General features: G+C 39.3%; 1 protein-coding gene across 1 annotated transcript in view; it reads left to right on the forward strand.

Moving 5' to 3' along the window:
* grp (serine/threonine-protein kinase grp) overlaps positions 1–18,216 on the forward strand; it is a 96,367-nt gene that overhangs the window by 23,705 nt on the left and 54,446 nt on the right. The window contains exon 2 of the mRNA XM_065224088.1: positions 11,739–12,560. Within this exon, the coding sequence (XP_065080160.1) occupies positions 12,481–12,560 (80 nt within the window). The 5' untranslated portion in view covers positions 11,739–12,480. The remainder of the gene's footprint in view (positions 1–11,738; positions 12,561–18,216) is intronic.

Here is an 18,216-nt window from a genome sequence, read left to right on the forward strand (position 1 = left end):
TCTCCCTTCCACGCCTGCAGACGCCGCATGTGTGGAAATCGAAATCCTCCCCTTCCGCTATCGATCTGCTGCAGCCATTGCTACGAAAGCCGCTGCCCTCGCTGCTAAGACATCCGGGAACGAAAGGGTTTTTCTCCTCAACGAGGGGAACAGAGCCCTCCGCACTGCAGCCAACCGTGACCTCCCCCGGTGGCCAGGGTCCACTGGCATGGAGAGAAGAGTTGGCGATCAAACGTCGTCAAAATAGATAAGCGGATTAAGAGTGGATTCCAAGCCGGATATTGCTCTGTAGCGTTGAGACGTTCTGTTGCGGTCGGTTTATCCGGGGCACGTTCATCGCTTTACGGACGGATCGTGGTTGCGGGCTGGAGTTGGACTCGGAGTGGCAGGACCGAACACTGTCAAAGTCTACCGGAGGAGTATTCCATCTTTTCCGCTGAAGCCGCAGCTATTCTAGACGCAGCCATCACTCCGGCAGATCAACCGATCCTCGTGTTAACTGACTCACACAGCGTCATCCAAGCGCTGGAAGCCGAAGCCCCGAGCCACCCCTCGATACAAGCCATTACACGGTACGCCCCACCTTCAACCGTCTTTATGTGGATTCCCGGACACTGTGGTGTTCCCGGAAACGAGGCTGCTGATAGACTAGCGGGATCAGGTGCATCCCGTCCCCGGTACACCAGGAACGTACCCCTCCTAGACGTCAGGCGTTGGAATGTGAATACTATTATGGAAACCTGACAGCAGAAATGGTTCCAGTCGCGGACCACTTTCCTAAGGAAGATCAAGGAAACCGTACGCTCCTGGCTGGACAGCCAAAAGTACAAGGACCAGCGGATCATCTCAAGACTCCGGACCGGCCATGCGAGGATTTCCTGTAATTTCGGTGGGACACCTTTCCGCAAGGTCTGCTCAATTTGCAGCATCCCCGCCTCGGTGGAACACGTGCTGTGCGTCTGAACGGAGTTCCAGAAGCTACGCGAGCAACATGGACTCCCGGAGAACGTCAGTAATCTGCTTGGTTATGACCCCTCGACGTTGGCTGCGCTGATCGCCTTTCTGAAGGAAGTCCAGTTGTATGATCAAATCTAGCCCCCCGTCGGTGGCTGCACTGATCGTGTGTTCCTCACGTTTCTATTTTTTCTGCCGTCGGGGTCTCTCCACCAGACCGGGCACTGTCTCCTACGGTGGAGCTCTACCTTGTTCGCGCACCCAGTCCTCACCACAGCCCCGATGTAATCCTCACTCTACATTAAGTTTTTAAAATGTTGTCTGTCTCATTCGTTGGGGTAATCAGAGCCAGTTATACGTCACGTTAATGTCAAATTTTAAACTATTTTTTTAGGCAGGATCTAGCCTGACCATCTGCTGTATAACGTGTTGAACTAGCCTACGGCTAAAAATCACTATAAAAAAATAGTGCCTACTATCTGTTATCTCGAAATTTATAATTTTCTTAGTAATTAAACCATAAAGTTATTAAACTTCAATCAAATCGCTTCAATTATTTATTGATTTCCTTTATTACCATGCCTTGAATTTTTGAGGAAAACGACTGGAAAATCAGGGAAATTATGTTAAATTATTGAAAAGACTTGATCGCTGTCACGAATCTCCTGTAATAATTCGTACACTCCCACGTATTTTACGTAGGCCCCTCCCCTCGCCGTACTGCCTTTCCATCCACATAATGGAACATCAAATCTGAGTTATGCGTAAAAGTATACAGCATAGATTCCTCAGACTTGAACTTAATGAAACATGTTTTCTCCTCTGAAATTCAGTAAGTTGCTTCCATCGCAACAGCATCCGCTGCCAATGCTTTCCTTTGGGGAAATCGATGCAAAGTGTAGTCTTTACTCATTCATTTCACTTTTTTTTTTTGCTTTCAAAGACCGACAGGCGATCGCATGATTCACATCGAGGAATACAGCTGCTATTGTCGGCTTCGACAATACTCGAGAACGAACTGTTTATTGACGCTTCGATTATCTTTATTGGTATTATGGGATAAGACTAGCGTCAGCTAATAAATATACTGTCACGAATCTCCTGTAATAATTCGTATACTCCCACGTATTGTACCTAGGCCACTCCCCTCACCCCACTGCCTTTCCATCCACATAATGGAGAATCAAATCTGATTTATGCGTAAAAGTACACAGCATAGATTCCTCAGACTTGAACTTAATGAAACATGTTTTCCCCTCTGAAATCCAGTAAGTTGCTTCCATCGCAACAGCATCCGCTTCCAATGCCTTGATAAAATTGGCCATCTCGCCAAAGGTAGGCCTCACGCTTCCTTTGGGGAAATCGATGCAAAGTGTAGTCTTTACTCATCCATCTCATTTTTTTTTTGCTTTCAAAAACCGACAGGCGATCGCATGATTCACATAGATGAATACAGCTGCTATTGTCGGTTTCGACAACACTCGAGAACGAACTGTTTATTGACGCTTCGATTATCTTTATTGGTATTAAGGGATAAGACTAGCGTCAGCTTTAAATATATTGTAAATCAACTTATAGTCAAAGTCAAGAGAAACTTTGTATAAAATCAGAATATCTCTGTGATATTTGATATTGGAAGACTCCAGATACCGTATGGGATGAGCTAAGAGGCCATCATATTTTCATTTATATAAAAGACCGGGAACATAGTAGTTACTACTCCATTTCTGATCAGAACCAGTGAAATTGGAGCTTGGGATTAGATTCATTCAATTTATAGATCAGTACCGATGCCACATTCCTCATAGTCTTTGGGGACGGGAATTGTTGTTACCAGAGACCGAGTTTACCTCTGCATCTCCACAATTGCCTCGGGAAGGATAGTTGAGCTAGTGTGTCGCGTTAATTTTAAATCAGAATTCACTGTGGTAATTGATACGATCAGTAAAATCAGCAGACCACTAAATCTAGTGGTGATAGAATAAGGCTAAGTGACAAATTGCTGGGAAGGGTAAGGGTCTGAGATTGAACTCACAACCAGTAAGCAGAAACAGTAACCACTAAGCTGCCAAGCCTCGCCAAGTTTAGTTGCCATCATAAATCATCTTCAAGGACAGTACACTGAAAAAAGTTTTCACTTAGTTTCTATTAGAAACGCACATATTATTCTTCCAAAAACAAAAACAATGATTTTTACCTGAATATCACAGCATTAGAAATTCTATATGAGAAATCATATAGATTTCATTGGACACATAACGTTCATGTGATTTAGTGGTGCAATTTCCAATTATGGGATCACATGAAAGTTATGTGAAATTCACATGGATATTTTCCACTGGTTATGTGATTTATTTTATGAGTGTAGGGTTAACTTCAGAGATCTTGTGACTAGAAATACTCAGAGGGAGAGATGCAATGAGGTACAGAGAGAGGTGAAGCAGATCGTGAAATATGGTTGTATTAGTAATCCAAAAAATCAACCTAAACGCAAGTAGTGACGTCACTAATTGCATGTATCATACAGGGGTTTTACTCACACAACTTAACCGACTGCTCCACCTCGGTAATCCAGTTCATTGGGAGAGATGGGCGGAGAGAATGCTTTGAGCCAAATGAACTGTCAAAATCTGAGCGAATCGAACATTCTCATTAGAATTTTCCGAGCTTATTCTTACTAGAATAAATTTGAGAGTATTGTAATCGAACAGAAATTCAATCAACTTAATGTTTTGTGTGCTTCACAAATTCAACTAGTTTTTGGAATCAAAAACAATATTCTGACTATATGGATTAATTGATCTTCGTCGGTTAATGAATGGCACCAAGAAATGTGCAAAATATTGCGATGCAATCAATTATTATTTTGCACGTAAATCGAATCAAAAATACAAGTCATTAGAAATGCTAACTTGTAGCAAGGGTTGCAAGATAATTGAGGAACAAGTCCCTGCGGCCGAATTGTATTTTGTTTTCTCCGCCTATCTCTCCCTCTGAGTATTTCTACTTGTGACTAACTTACCTTCAACCTACTGATTCTGTAGTTGGAAGGGTTTACGGGATAGTTGCAGAGCTTTGATTATGAACTAATTGCTCAAGCCTCATCAGTCAAATCAGACAAGGTTTAGTGTCTACTTTCATCAATACTATGAATCCATTCCTCCAAACACAACTACATCCAATTAGTCAAGCTACAGGCCTCCATGTTGGATCTCTCTCACGGTATCTATTATTTCAAAGCGAATCAAGCTTCAAGACGAACAAAAGCTTTACTCATCGCACACATTCAACCGAACAATAGATCATGCTCAATCGAGGTTATCCCGCCGAGTAGCCAAAGGGAATCAAGAATAATCGATGTCAAATGGTGCGGATTCATACACTCACTACAGGGCTGGTAGCGAGTCACTTTTTAGTGACTTGGTCACTTTTTTTCAAGTCAGTCACTAAAAAGTCTCTTTTTTTTAAGGCCAAGTCACTAAAGTCACTTTTTTTTGTAATAAGTCACTATTTTCAACTTTTTAGAGTGAATTTATTTCAAGATTGATTATTCTTTTCGTTGTGACGTTTAATCGTCTCTCTCTCTATATACAGGATGTCTACTCATTTTTCTGGATAAAATTACCTGAGTTTTCCAAGTAAGTAAGTTTCAAGTTCATAATTAACTTTATGAAATAATAGAGATCATCGTTGTAGGTCCATTAACTTTACAACAATTGTAGGAACTGTGGCGAAGGAAATGCTGAGAATTTCAGTGAAGCCCTCTAAACGAACTGCAGGAACGTAAGGGAAGTTACCACGCTAAAAATATGGGAAACTTACTGGAAGCTGTAAGAACCTCAAAGCGGTTCTTTTAGCATCCGAGACTTTTCAGGAACTTTTATAAAGTTCCTAGAATTTCAGAGAACTTCACAGGTATCAAACGAACTTGAGAAATTTAAGAAAACTTGAGGGGTATTGTGCAAATTTCTAAGAAGTTCTAAGCACCTCAGAAAAGCTGGATCTAGAAATCTTTGGGGAATTTCAGAACTTAAGAGCAGTTCCCGTAACTATAGTCTAGACTTTTGGAGCAGTTTGAAATCTATAATCGTAAATAGCTTGAGAGCTTTAGGGGAGCTTCGAGAACATCTAGACAGATCAGATAATCAATGGGCAGTTCAAATAATTTCAAGGAAATTGTAGAAACCTTAAAGAAATTTCGAGAAACTCAGAGAATTTCCGGAAACTTCTGCAAAGCTCCGAGAGAATATCTGGAACATGATCAAAATTATATGGACATCCGGAAAACGTGAAAATTTAGCTAAATTGATTAAAGAACATCAACGAAGATAACTTTTACCAAGCAGCGATATCTTCAAGAAATTCCAGAGAACTAAATTTAGATATTTTTAGACAGTTTATTGATATTCAGCGAAGTTCCGAGTACTTCGAGGACGATCAGATAGCTTCAGAATAATCCCATTAAATTCCAGAAATTTAGAAAACTTCGGAAACTTTACAGAAGGACAGTGGTCTTCAGAAACATTACTTCATAGAAATCTATGGAGCTTGATGAGATGAGATCCGCAAACTTGAAAATTAAAGCAGATTTTCAGATAACTTCAGAGACGTTAAAAATTTTCTTGAGGTCTTTGCATTAGTTCAGAAGTTCACTGAATCATTTTTAGGACGATTTAATTAAATTCAGTGCAGTACAACAAGCTTCATAAGAACTGCAAAAACTTTAGAGAAGTTTTGGGAATTTCAGAAAAGAAAAGAGAACCTCAGAGCAGTTCCGTCAACATTAGAGAAGTCACATAAATTTTAAAGAAGTTTAGAGAACTTCAGTGAATTGTGAATCCTTTAAAGAAGATCCACGATCGTTGGAAAAATTGAAGAAACTTCAGAATTTGAGGAGAAGTATTGTGAGCATCAGGCTAGTTTATCAAACTACCAAAGAACTTTAAGGCAGTTTCATTAACTTCAGGAAAAAATTGAGAATTTTCAAGTGATTTTGAAGACCTCAAAATAGTTCATTCCATATTTAACGGAGATTTCCTCAAAAGCTCGATGAAGCTATCTTCTTTTAGTTTTCCTCGGAATTACTTTGAAATTCTCCACAATTAGAAATTCTTTGGAAAGATTCTCCGCGTATTCATTGAATTCATTCCAGATTTCTCTTTGAATCTCACTCCTTCCCTTAGAATTCTACTTACATTGAAAGTCTCCTAACAATTCATTGGCATTTCTCCTCAGAAAATCCTTAGATTTCTTCTCATAATTTGTTTGGCAAACTGTTCTGAATTTATTTTCTGAATTCCTTTGAACATGTTCTGGAGTTATTCTCAGATTTAATTTGTAATGCTCCTTTTAGTATTTTCATATATATTCCAAGGACATCTGCTCCGGATCCGTTTTCTCCCACAAACTTTATGAAATTATCCTCAGAATGCCCTTGGAATTCTCCGGTGAAGTTCACAAGAGTTGTGCTCCTCAGAAATTCCTAAGATTTCTTGGAATTCTACTCAAAACTAAGGCTTCATAAGAAATCTAAAATTCCTCAGAACTACCTCGATTGCATTTGATGTTTTTCTGAATGATTTTTTTTCCAGAGCTCCCTTGGAATTAGGTCCTTAGAAATTATAATAAAATTCCTCGGATCTTTAAAACTGTTCATGGAATTTGAATGCAGTGAAAGGTGAAAGCGCTGTTTTTACGATTTCCCACCATAGGAATCTGACTGAAAATTAGCGTTTGGTTAAGCGTATTAATCGGATTAATTTTCTTGTGAAGCTGGGTCTCAAATTGTGCTCAAGGGATTAAAGACAAGTGTTTAATATGTAAGATGTGAGAGAATTGGTTGAATTTCTGCCCCTAGTGTTGAGTTCAGAAACAGTCAGATAGGAACATCTAAGTCGGGTTGAAAAAGTTCACGATATTTCACGAAGTTCAACAAGGTAAAAGTTCGCGAGTCATCGTGAGTTTTGGTGAATATTTTCAACACTTCTTCTAAGGATTCCATGAAAAGGATATCTTCTCATATCATGGAGTAAATCGACTTGTTTGAAAATTAATATCGAGATGGTTGCAGTTTCTTTCGCTATTAATCATTAATTGAACTGATTACCTGGCGCTAACCGCGATTACAATTTGTGAATTTAGAAAAATGTGGTGCCTTCCCGTTTTTGGAAACACGCGATTTCTGTCTTTTTTGCATTCTATAAAATGTATCGTACGCTTTATTCAATTTGAGATTGTACTGGACACTCTTCATGGTATCTCTCCATGTGGTATTAAATGAAAAAATGTCCAGAAAGCAACTACCCAACTAACAATTTTGGCTGCAGACTAGCTGAAACAACCGAAAAATTACGTTATGCATCTAATTTTTGCCTGTATAGGCTGGTCTGCAGCTAGAACTGTTTGTTGGGTAATACCTATCTGAGTAAAGTAATAGCCGATGAGATCGTGTTGACAAAACCATGTAGACACTACAACTGGAATTTGTTTGAAAATTACTGGAAAATCAGGGAATATAAGGGAATTTCTTCATTGAGTCGACCCCCTGTATTATTATTATTAGAAGGCCTGTTGGTTCGACTTGAAAGCTATTTAGTGTTGACCCAATAAGGTCTCTAAAACTCGACACAGTAAGGTCACTAGAGTTGACTAGTGAGGCTATAGCGTTAGCGTTAGCGTTGTTATGATATACTTCGTAGATTGGATACTAACGACACTCACGTCTCTTCTGAAATTCTCAGTTAGACTACTTTCAGGAATAATGCTGGGGAGTAAACATTGGTTCCAATCTAAACAAGAGTAACAGAAGCATGACTGTCGCTATTCCCGGCCACGCCCATCTTTACCAGAACTAGGGATAGGGAAGGAAATGTTGATGTAGTACTTACTTAACGAGAGGCCACCGACTTAGCGACACCCTCATAAGTGCTACGGAGTTGGAGGGTTGGGTAGGGTATTCGGTTAGGATTCTCCTCAAGTTGGCGATGCAACCAAAATTATGTATTATTTATTTGTTGTTTATTTGATCTCTCGATAGCCGGCTATCGAAAGAACATATTCATTTTGTTTAGTGATCATGAATTTTAAGAGTCATGACGGAGAGCTTGGGATTAAACCCATGATTTTCTGCTCAGTAAGCAAAAACGATCCCTCCAGGGTCATCGAGCATCTCAGAACCATAACGCTTCGCGACAATACAGGACTACGTTTTCGCTTGATATGCAAATAGTTTCCGAGGTTAATGTTCAATATCAAATATACAAATGATGGTGGCGATTTATTGTGCTGTGGAAGAGCTTGGGGTTAAATCCATGATTTTCTGCTTAGTAAGCAAAATCGATCCCTCCAGGGTCATCAAGCATCTCATAATCCACAGCGCTTCGCGTCAAAGTACGAATATATGGATGAACGATCTATTTTGAATAACTATTATTTACGATGATTACATGAAAAAAAATAAAATAAAACGTGACTACAAAAAAAAAAAAAAAACTTTCAAATGTAATTACCAGTAAAATAAATATTAATTATTTTACGCAAAAACGAGCAAGTAATATTAAATCTCTTGTATCGTATGCTAATGCTATTTGACTGTAACAAAAATAATATGCTTAAATAAAATAAAATATTGATAAAATTAATTATATTATTATATGAGAAGTTTCTAATAAGCCCTCCCAGTTCCTCTGTATAAAGAACAAATCTGATACTATAATCAGAATTGCTCAGTCTGCATGAGACAGCCGATTTCATCAAGGAAGTTCTATTAACAACCAAGAATTAATCGTTTGAGGCATACTGAAGCATTAAGAAGGTGATATGTGTCACTATAGGAAATCATCATCGTTGCAAATATAAAGATATTAAACATAACCCTTTGCTTCAGTACCGTCAATTCAGCCTTAGCCTCAGCGTGCTCAACAAAAACTCTTCAGACCCACCATGATCACAGAAAAGGGAACTTTAAAGTACAAAAACATCACTGAAGACATCAAACGTCTAAAACCAGAAACAAAAGCACTTGGATGACTCTCTTGCCGTTCCTACTCGATATCAACGTGTGCAAATTGTGCGCTCGACAAATTACAGCATGAACGTAGCTCTTCGAAAAGATGTTCAATACAAAATTGTAAAAAACTGATAGATGGTATCGAAACAAGTAAACAAATAAACTGGAACGAACTCACCAAATAAACGATGGTTTGCACGTGAAGCCAATACTTGAAAGACTGTTGCAGCTCTTAGTTCTAGCTAAACATTTCATAACATTCCTTCGGATCTTCAAAGAAGCTCTTGCACCTGCTTCCAATAAGAATCATCGATTATGATAAACGAAAACACTTTGGAATGCATTTCCAACCGATCACTTTCACTTTCTTGCACTAAAATTAGAAAACGCCAAGAAAAAAAAAATCACTAGAGTCGACTAGTGAGGCTATAATTCCATAAAGTATTCGATGTTTACATAAAAGATCTCTGAAGGTTATCTAGATGGCCTCTGGATATAAGCCAATATTTTCCCTGAGTTTCTTCAAAGCTTAGATCCTAAGGAATTGTGAAGACTTATTTGAAATCAAATATTAAAACTCCGATTACCGGAACTCAAATTTTTTTTCAGAACTAGGAACTATTGAAAGATACTAAAAAAAGAAGTAAATACCTATCTTATTTACTTACTAATAGCAAATAGGTTTACCCTGAGCATCTCTAATAGTTCGTAGGACTAATGTGAATGATTTATATTCTGACGGTCTAGCATAGGCCTACGGCCAGGTTTCAGTAGGTACACACTCGCTTAACGGCAGATTGGTTTACAGTGGTCGACCAGGGTGTGTGCTGATAAATTACAAAATTACAATTACATAATTATATCATACATCAGCTAGAATTACGTTGATCGATATTACATTTTTTTTTTGCTGTGCACTACACCAGCCAGCAAAGTTCATCAATCCATCGTTGCTTATGCCTTTGTTGTCGTTTGGAACCAGTTTTGCGAAGTAGGCGACGATTGTGCGTATTTCTCGCGTAACTTTTGAAAAGAGCCTATTTATAGTCTGAAAAATACGTAAAGAGCAAATTGAAACATTGAACGTCGCGTGAAAGTGGAACTTAATGAAGGCCTAAGTACTTTTTCGTAGTTTTTAGTTTTCGGATTTGAGAGATCGTCGATTACAGTGGCCTGCTTACTGAGCAGAAAAACGCGGTCCCAGGTCCTTACATATCAAAGAAATTTATGGTAAAATCGCTTGTGTACCGTGAGTTTTGCGAAACTCGTTGTTGTCGTTGGTTCCGGGTTTGAATGGATACAAAAATTTGAGCAACGGTATTATGTGATATGAGGGGCTCGGTGGCCTTAGAGCAACCGTTTTTGCTTACTGAGCAGAACATCATGAGTCTAATCTCAGGCCCATCCACATTCAAGATTCGTCAATCGTTTTATTTGTTAATATGACTACATGGTAATAACAGCAACTCGGTGATTAAAAAGGTGCTCGTCTGCCTAGTGGCAAACGTTTTTGCTTACTGAGCAGAAGACCGTGGGTTTAGTCCCAAGCTCCTTCGCGTTATATGATCGTTAGGACATCAATTCAGCTTATCGTTTACCAAAACGAACCGTGCTGCAAACCCAACCCTCTTATCCAACATCCCAGTGATTCCTCGTGGAAGTGCAGAGGTGTTCTCGGCTTCCATCAAAGCGAGTGTCATGTCAACACAATCCTTCCCATTCCTTTCTTGACCTGTGTTCGGGCGCGGCCGGCGCTGGTATTTCCTAATTTAAGATCACCAGTTTTTACACATTGAGGATGATTGCTAGTCCCAAGCATCGTCTATTGGTTCTCTGTGTAATTACAGCTGATCTGGCAATAACAGAGTAGCAACCGTGGGCGGTCAATCAAGCTCAAGCTAATGTGAATGATTTATATTCTGGTTGACTGCTTGCATTCGTTTTGACCTGGGCCCAGGTAGAATCGATCTGCGATTTGTTGAGGTTCAACCGCCCTGAGCTCCCAATCGTATCCGCATTTTCGCAGGAGTCTGGTCTGAGTTCTTCTCCACTACTTTCACGAATTTCAGCTGATGTCATCTTCGGATGCCATCGACGATGGGGTTTTGAATATTGAATAACCATTTGTGACGTCAACAAGCACGAATTATAAACTGCAAACATTGAATAATGTAGACCTTCAGCAACTTTTCAATGTTCTTCGCTGATAAGCACTTACAGAGTTCACGTTGGAATTTAGAATTCATATTTCAGTGTGATGAAGAAAATATATAGGATAAGGTGGGGCAAGATGGGTCATGTGGAATTTATTTGTCAAAATCAAAAGGCTCAATGCAACCCCAATGATGGTTTGCTTTTTCAAACCACCATTGGGGCTACATTGAGCCTGTGGATGGTGATAATCAAAAACATAAATAAATTAAGTAGATGACCCATCTTGCCCCACCGTACCCTATGGTACCATGCATTCGGGCTATTTAGCTCTTATTCATCATTGCAAGTCGTCCTGATCAAGTCGGCGTCGGAGCTTCAATACCTGCCAGTAAAATAAGCCACCTTTATTACGCGTACAGATTGCCAATTTTAAAATAAAAAGAATGCCACCCGAAGGCAACTAGCTCCCGTAAAATTGATAATGGTTACCAATCAGGGACATCCCGTGAAGATATTTATCGTCGTCATAAAGCTTTCAACACCTCATCTATTGTACGCGAAGCCCTTATTCTTGGCAATGCATTTAATTGTTTTTCCTCGTATTTTTTTTTCTCGCTTCCAGAATCCAACTGATCTACATACCACAATCCTACGCGGGGCATGCACCACTCGGAAGGACATGGCAACACTGCCTCTGCCACTGATGACGGTTTCGAAAGGACGACTGTTTGAATCGATACAGAACACGACCTGTACCGCTCGCTACTGCTGCTGTTGCTGCAGCTCGTGCCAGCATCACCATTCCCGCAGTACCGTCTGCTAGCAGCCCAAACCAGGACCAGAAAAAGCCCAATCGCTCTCGCTGGTTGGTCGGTTGGTCGCACAAATAACTTGCCCTGCCAGTTTGGCAAAGTACCAAAAATATTAATATCACTAGCCACCAGAACGAATTTCTCGGCCGGTCGAGAGTGTCGTGGCCTCTCCTCCCGAACCCCGCCGCTTGGTGCAATTGTTCTGCGCCCATACGGAGGAGGAATTGCAACCGAAACCGAAGGAACAAAACCAAAAAGAGAACTCGCTCTCGCCCCCCTCGTGTCGTATCCCACGTGTGTACCTCCGGTGCATGTACATGTGTGTGGTCATACTGCTTCCACACTGCACCGCCGCCATAGACGTTAAGGAAAAAATCCTACCCCCACCGATAGCAGCAGCAGCAGCAGCATCCGTCGTCACCGCGATCCGGTTTTTGCGGTAGCGAATAATTTGGATCGAAATCAAATTTCAATCTAGGACACAGAGCCAGAAACAATACCTACAAACGATAAAAAAAACCAAAATCCTAAGGCGCGTACCTAGTACCAGAGATGACATCGACTCAAACGAATCGAGAATTTGTCGAAGGATGGACACTGGCCCAGACCCTCGGGGAAGGTGCCTACGGGGAGTAAGTATTATCTCTTGAGTTTGTTGGCAGCGAAGGGCAGCAAGGGGGGTGCGACGGAAAGCGCTTTAATCGTTTTATCACTACTCTCCGGTGGTGATGCGCGCTTTGCATGCATTGTTGCCGGTAGCTGCGAGGGGTGTTCCTTATCTCAGTGCAATTTAGTAACCTTCTTCGAAAACAAAGCCACTTTGTATTGTGCTGTAGATTAGAAGCAGGAATAGTCGTACCCAATTCCTCGAGTGGGACAACAACGTTTTTATTTTATTTTTTATTTTCTCATTGCATGTCAGTAGTGGTGCAAGATACCCAAATTATTTCACTAACTACTTTAAACTTATCACCATCACTATTGCTGCCTACTGATGATCATGTTCTTCGTTTTGGTGGAACATCTAGTGGGACCAATCCTCGCTTCGTTGTTTTGTAAAAGCTGCGAACGTTGTTGTTCCATTGCTTACAGATCAAAGTCCATGAACTCCTGGAATTCTCGAAAGCCAGCGAAATTGGAGTTGTATATGGTGTCAATCAATAGAAACTTATCGAAATTCTTCGAATAGGTAGACAGGAGTCATCCGGTAATTACGTAAGCATTTCTCGATTACTTTTTCGACGGGACGTATCAGCTTTTGTAAACAATGCTCCTCTCATAAGAAGCATCATTCAGTTGTGATGTTCCGTATTATTCGAAGAGCCATGGGATATCTGAGGTTACCTTAGGGAGCATGCATTAAGTACGTCACGCGAAATTTAGGGAAAATCAACCCCCTCCCCTTAACCTTTGGTCACGTTTTTCCTATACCTTGACACACATTTGTAACCCCTCATTCTCAACTTTATCGAAGCGTCCAGAATGAATAATTAAAAATATACATTTTGAATAGGCTTATTTAATGCACCACCAATGTAGAGTGCGCCAAGCGAGTTCGAGAGGAAATGTCATCCAAACCGTTTGTTTACTTCAGAATAAGGATTTTTCACAACGCAAATTAAAGCATTTTTTTTTATCAATTTCCATTTACGATTTTCCAACGATTTGAACTGATGTTCACCTAAACCACAGAGAACAGACGTTGAGGCTCGAACAAAATTTCTCTGAAAAGTAAAAACTAGTGTAAAGATTCCTATTCGACTTCAGCGCCAATAACGGCGACTTCCCCACTTAAAAACCCTCTTTGACAACCTGATGGCGCTGCACAACTTACACTAGACACCAAGTGCTGGTAGCGCCAAGTGGCAATTTTGATCAGAAAATTTATCGATACTAGCCGAGGGATGCGAGACATCTAAATCTCGATTTTAAATGGTCGAAAAATCTCACACTAGCGAATCAATCTACGAAAACAAAAACAAACCCGCATCGCTCTCCACCTTTTTGCAGGAAATCTTCAAATCATAATCAATCGTGTTTCTATCTATTAAGCGCGAGTGCATCTCACTACAGCAAAGCAATCCTGCATCTTAGATAGAGTCGCCCCTTCGATACTAGCACCAAATTGGTCGAAAGTGCAAAACTTACAGAGGAAATCAGGAGATACTAGCGCCACGTAACGGCGACGTTTCCACTTAACTTTACACAAGTTTCTGACCGAACTTGGACGTCTGTTCTCTGTGCCTAAACTATTCACACACAAGAAATCCGGAAGATCATAACCACTAAGGCACTTTTTTAAATTTTTCATTTTTCTCAACAACAATATTACTGAACACTAGCTGGATCGTTGAAAAAATGATTCAGAATTAAATTGTTCAACTGTAGATCAAGTTTTGGATCATCTCAGATGAATCAATTTATCAGGAAAAGTGAAAAAGTGTTCCGCTTCCTATGTCTCACGGCAACAATTACAGACGGTATAGTAAACACAGAACGAAAACCGATTTTAGTTGCACTTTGACGAGGAGCATGTGTATTTGGACTGTGGAGGAAAAATCAGAAAAGTTTCCGGGGCGATTCCCTGCTACAAAGATGTCCAGCAAATTTCTCATCTAAAACGCACTGATCGTAGTATGGAGGATGACGTTGATGATATTGAGAACATACATCCAAGACCACAAACCTCGACAGTATCAAGCATGCAGTATCAAGATATTGAATATTTCGACGAAATTTTCCTACACCCGGATGAACATGACGGCGAAAATAGTGCCGATTTTGTTTATTATTCTCAATCCGTTAATGATACAAGTATGCAATCAAATCTTCCGGAGAATCTTGAATGTAACCAATTTGTCTGGAACAGAACCCAGAGTCAACAGTGTCAAAAATAAAGTTCTGTGAGATCAAATAGTGATTATTTTGTGTGTTAGATCAATGTGAATCTATTGCGTACTTCGCATGATCGCATTTTAACTTATTAAAAAGTGTGATAAAAGTGCTCGTTTACATCTCATGTTATTGGTGTCTTCGGTGCGCTTATTTCTTGCATTATAAAGAATAAGTGCACTCAAGACACCAAGCAGATTAAACGTTTTTTTATCACTAAAAACATAATACAAACGGAAAACCATGTTCGGGATTACAATACTCTCCACACATTATTCGTTTGTCCGTTTGGCTCAACATTTTGACAGTTCGTTTGGCTCCGCTAGATTCGTATCCGCCGGTCTGTGTTTACTATACCGTCTGTAGGCAACAATGTCTGCTCACAATAGTCTTTTTGACGTTCTCCTATTCACCACCAGAGGCTGAATCGATCGCTTAGTTTCTATTAGAAAGGCGTGTAGCAGGTTAGTACAAGTTTAGTAAAAAAAAATTACTAAAGGATGACGCATTTTACATAAAAGAACATTTTCGAAAACACAAAGTCACGAAAATGGCACGCTTTGGAGTAATTAATTTTGTTCCGCAAGATTGCATTTCTGGACCACTGGCATTGTTTTACGATTTCACAACACAAATAACTAAAATTGGTTTGTTGCAAAAAATTGCAGATTCGGAGAAGACACGTTCACTTTCAGTTGAAGTCAGCTAGATTGTCTTGAAATCATAAAGTAACTAACATAAGAGATTTGAAATTAACCGCCTTGAAATCCCTTCACCTTCTTTTGATAACCTTTGCCGAAGACAGCAGCTTTCTAGAAGGCTATGATCCCAAGATGCAGTATGAACAAGCATTCTTTATGTACACTAGAGCGGCGCAATGGAATCAATCTGCTTAACAATAAAATTGCTGATGAAGATAACTTTCTCGATGGCAAAGATTTCGAGTTACAAGATGTACGGGAAGTTGAAATTTACAATGCTTAGCGTCACTTAGTGATGAGAGATAATGCCGTGCCCCATATGTTGGAACTCGTTGTACGCTCTAGCACCGAGTAGTGATGGATTTTTGAATTAAACTGCCCCCCATTCGGAACAACTTTTCCACGGAGAGTAAGCTCCATAGAGGTCCGCTGTATTCCCCGTACTTGCATGACTTCTATGCAGGTAGAATCGAAGACAGCATATCAAGGAGACTGAAGAAACAAGCGCAGTCTCATCATCAGGGTGTCCATCCAACCGGGAAATCCGGGAAGAAACCGGGAATTCGGATTTACCGGGAAAAATGCAGGAAAACCCAAATTGCACCGGGAAAAATCGTATATACTCATCACAAGTCACAATTTGATTTTATTTTAGTCTGGTAGGCCATAATTTGGCCTTGAAGAATCCTTTAAACCTTTAAACTTGTGATGTTACTTGAAATCAATCAACTTTCACATTCATCATTATATTCTCTTGCTTATAACTTTCATATTATTCTTTTCTCTCACTCGCAATCTGTTCGCGCCAGATCAAGCGGTGATTTTGTCGTTGTTCCTACTACGATAGCTAAATTTATAGAATTTCATATGGTGTCATTAGAATGCAAATGGTGTCATTGCTTGAATTCTTTTGCTACAGTTTTCCAAGTGAAGTAGTTCTAGTATAAAGGCTGAGCGAGACATATCCTGCTACTTCAAGATAGAGAAGCAGATTCATGCCATCTTAAACTCCTTACAAACTCCGATCATGCTTTGCACCGGACATAGAGATAAATTAAACATTAATTTCTGCACTTTTTGCTAACCAGATACCAAGATTAGGACATCTTTAAAATCCAAGGTTAGTCTGTAAAACATATAGATCTGAATCCATACCTCTCACTCCAAAATCATGGGATCAAATCTTACCCGGATGAAGCACAAATGATCCGAGAGTGTGACAATCACTATAAATAAAAAATACTTTCCTTGAATTTTTGCTAAGCATTCTCAAATCATCCTCTTGGAATCCTGTAAAGATTATTTTAAGATTATTTAAAACAATCATTGGAATTTCCTTGCATTTCTCTTGTCAATTCCAATCCCAAAATGAGAATAACATATTTTGACCTTACTACATATTACATACTGTATTCTTTAGGGTCAATAGTTAAGCGAAAAACAATATCTCAACAATGTGTGACTCTTTATCAAATCCAACGGTACGTATGGAAAGGTGAATAAATTTAGAAGTCATTTTTGACAGAAATGTTCCATTTTTTGTTTAAACTCGTTCAGAAAAGAGAGGTAAAGTGTGGGTTGTGCTTAGTAGGACGGAAATTAGATCAAAAACCCTACAATTTCATTGTCTATGATCTCAGATATCACAAATTTTCTGAGGTTTCGAAAAAAATAAACTCTAGTTCCGATATCTCTTCGTCATCTTGAAAGTGTTCCAAGCCTAATATGTTGAAACATGGTCTAGGAAACTTTCCAAGCGCTAGAGATTTTTTCAAAGACATGAATTTCGATAAATCTTTGAAAGCCGGAAGCATTAGTATCGGCAAACATCGGAAAATCATGTAGTAGAATCTTCTTTTTTTCTGAAGTTCTTTCCCAAGGCCATTAAATTGTATTTTCTACAGGTCCGGAATCAGCAAAGTTCCAATCCCAGATTTTAAATAAATAAAAATAAATCATGAAATACTTTCTATATTTTCGAAACATTAAATTTTTCACGGACTGTGAACTTACATTCTAACATATCGTAAGTTATTCTTCGCTTTCTTAATTTGTTTGAATTGAAGATCGCGAATTACTAAGTACCAGCATTAAAAAAAATCCAATGTCTCTACAATGTATACCAGAATCTTACAACATTTTTTTTTTTTGAAGATCAAGATTTTTCGAGAAAATTTTCCTCGTTCCAAAATAATGATAATTATTGATACGATCCAGAACACATACCTAGATTCCAGAGATATGATTTTTTTCTATGTTTGAAGTTTTACAGATGTCTCTATATTTGAGATCTTTAAAATTACTTGTATTAAAATTGATGAATTTCTTCAAGACGTTCAACATTTTTCTCTGGGCCTCAATTTATTCATATTCAAGATTTCTAATAAATTTCTATGTTCAATCTTTCACATCCCAAAGTTCAACCAATTCGCGATCTGAATCTAAATTCAACTTATTCAGGGTGTCTACTACCTGGAAAACCGGAAATACAGGGAATTTTATTTTTTTTCCTGGAATATTCAGGGAATTTTGGTTCCACTCAGGGAATTTTCCAACTCTCACTTCATTCGTAATTCAAAAGAAGTTTTTCGTTCAGTTTCTCGAAACGTTTCTTAAGGACACTGAACTTGACAAGCATCTGAAAGCTAAGACAACGTGTGCGAACGAGACAAGTTCATTCAGAGAATCTTGTCAC

The sequence above is a fragment of the Ochlerotatus camptorhynchus genome, unplaced genomic scaffold, assembly GCF_037179485.1.
Source record: "Ochlerotatus camptorhynchus isolate MF236.1 unplaced genomic scaffold, CSIRO-AGI_Acam_v1.1 ptg000204l, whole genome shotgun sequence".
Classification (NCBI taxonomy): Eukaryota; Metazoa; Arthropoda; class Insecta; order Diptera; family Culicidae; genus Ochlerotatus; species Ochlerotatus camptorhynchus.